The 2,785-nt window shown below is 39.4% G+C and overlaps 1 protein-coding gene across 1 annotated transcript in view; it reads right to left on the reverse strand.

Annotated features, from left to right (window-relative positions):
- The window catches only part of LOC5571832 (actin, muscle), a 4,088-nt gene extending 2,867 nt beyond the window's left edge, over positions 1-1,221 (reverse strand). Inside the window, exon 1 of the mRNA XM_001659913.2 lies at positions 1,063-1,221. Coding sequence (XP_001659963.1) covers positions 1,063-1,102 — 40 coding nt within the window. The 5' untranslated portion in view covers positions 1,103-1,221. The remainder of the gene's footprint in view (positions 1-1,062) is intronic.
- Positions 1,222-2,785: the final 1,564 nt, after the last annotated feature.

Below are 2,785 nucleotides of genomic sequence, written 5' to 3' on the forward strand. Positions count from 1 at the left end.
CAAAATTATTTTCGAAATATCGCAAAGTTATTAAAAAAGTGAAGTATTGCAATTTTTTTTCTAATGACCAAACATTGAAAATTTTTCAGCTTTTTGCTGTGTTTACTTCATTTTTTTAATATTGCTGATTTGTAAATGATATAAACCATTTTACTAAGAATAACTCAACATTTGTTAACATTATGATTTGAATTGTAATCATTCTTATATAACAACATAACGCATTATAGCGTTATATTTCACGTTTTATTATCAATTTGATTTTTCAAAATTTACAAAAAAATGTAGTGAAGAGATTTGGAAAGTATAACACTACAGCATGTTACGTCACTTTAAAAAAATAATGAGAATTTTGAATTTGAAAAAGCTTCTAAAAGCACAAAACTATCACATGTTACGTCACATTCACAACTAAGTGAAACACGTTGTATATAATTGGTTTACAACGCCACGCTCATTATCAAACTTGAGAAAGGTGGCGAAAAATCTGCAGAACGAGCTTCATTCACAAACAGATCCATCATTTGGAAAATTTTTATAGACATAACTATCACCAGTACAAATAATGAAACAAACTGGCAACACTGTATACTTCGAAGGTTTTCATAATATTTAACAAGGAATCCGAAATATTGAAAATCAGAAAAAGTTTCATATTCCAATTATCAATCACTAACAATCACAGCGAAATTGAACTTTTAATTCAAATTTAATCGAGATGTCATTTCAGTATATGACCACGCCCATATTCACAAGTCTTTATTTGACTTCACAATTCGATGTCCTCTTATTCACAACTTGTTGGAGATCCAAATCCTTAGTTGGAATGTTCTTCCATTCGAACCATCACACATCATATCACTTCTTATCAATCGATGATCACTTGATCCTCAATTGTTCCCGAAAGGACGTTAACTTGTTGCATTCTGCTAGTCCTCACATTGCATCACTTAATCCACCAGGAGTGAGCAAATATTCCAATAGTTGCACCAATCACTGCACCACTTCATTGTCAGCTTAATCCACCTTTAATCCAAAAGTACTCTCAGCCAGGATACGCACCGTTATCAACGACCAACGCAGCAACATCATCGTCACACATTTTGACTGGGGGTTGTTCTAAGGCCTTTCACCGGAAGAGAAGGAGACAAAGTTTGAGGTAACGCGTTGTACGGTCCGTTCACCACGAGTTCTACACTTGAGACTGTAACGCTCCGGACCGGTACAGGACACTTTTATACCTTCGGCAGTGGCCTCGGCTTTCCGACCGTCCGAGCTTCGATTGTGTTGGTGTACAATCTGCCCTCCTTCCTCGCCCCACCTCACACCCCAACCGAGAGAAAATTATGAATTTCCACCACGTCTTCCACACACAGCAAAACCTCTACGCTGCTACGCTCTGCGCTGTTGTCTTAAGACAGAAATTTTTAAAAATAGACCGCATATTTTCCCACCTCCCCTCCCTTCCCCTTCCCGAGAAAGACGCCACAGCAAATCCCCCGCAGCATCAAACACTGTCAAATCGCGCGTTCGCCGCCGCCGTCCGTGTTATGAGTCAGACCGTATATGGAAGCGAGGGAGAGCAAATCCACATTTTCCACACCACACGACCGTTCGCCATGCCTTGCCTGTGGAAAATCGCCTCCCGCACCCTCAAACCAACGAAGATCAACGTCTTCATCCTTCCGTGGCCGAAGAGCTGATTATGCGCGGGAGCACACCCACACATATTCAACCGCGTGGTGGCGCATCCCGCGTCCCGATCGAGTTGTTACGAACGATCAGTGGCAGAATCGGTGAGAATATTCGATCCGGAGAGGGAGCGAAAGAAAATTCCCGCCGGTCCACGATGGGATCGAACAAAGTCACCAGTGTGTAAGAGTGTGCGGGGGAGTTTTCTCGTCGACCACCACCACCGGATCGTTTGTCATAATCGGTCGGAAGATAGGTGGTCAGATTCGAGCTGTTCGTAGCATAGCATCAATGCAAACTTTTTGAAAATTTCAAATTATTTAGAATAATTCAAACTTGTTGAATTGTGACAATTGATTGGTCAAAGATTATTCTTTGCTATTTTGCTTTCTTTAGAATTTTAAATAAGCTACCTAAAGCGAATTGAAAACGTCAAGTTTTTGTGTTAATAATGATACATTAAAAAATATCAGCATATTTTTCTTCAATGGAATCATACAGTTATCTGATACAAAATATGTCACAAAGGAAACAAAAATAAAATACTCGTAGTGACGTAGATGAGAACTATTGAAGTTTATTTTTGTGCTACGACGTGAGATTCCTTTGAAGTTTGACTGCAGGCTCATTTGAGAAATACACACAAGTTCAGATGGGACGCTACTTTTGGGCAGACAGCGAAAATTCTGCAGAGACTGATCATTGTCTCCTACGTCTAAATCGTTTGGAAATCCAGAAAAAAAGATAAAGTAGCCCTAACGATATTATCATTAGATTAACGTTTTCTTAAAATTAGCAGAAAAATTTCAAGTTTGCTGGTTGCTTTAAGTCTGAACATATGGAAAGCTGCTCCTAGGTCACTGACTCAATCAGTAAAGTGGTTGATTGCGATTAGTCAAGCCCAAATTGTCGAAAAATCCAAATGACACCAGAAAAACTCAAAGAATGCATCACCTAACGTGATTAGAAGTTATTTATAATTCGGTTTTGGAGCCCCAATAGCCGTAGCGGTTATCGCACAGTTATTCAGAGCTTGTTGAGGGTGGTCGGTTCGAATTTCGTTCCGGTAGAAGATCTTTGTGGATTGAACGTT

Source organism: Aedes aegypti, chromosome 2, assembly GCF_002204515.2.
Source record: "Aedes aegypti strain LVP_AGWG chromosome 2, AaegL5.0 Primary Assembly, whole genome shotgun sequence".
NCBI lineage: Eukaryota > Metazoa > Arthropoda > Insecta > Diptera > Culicidae > Aedes > Aedes aegypti.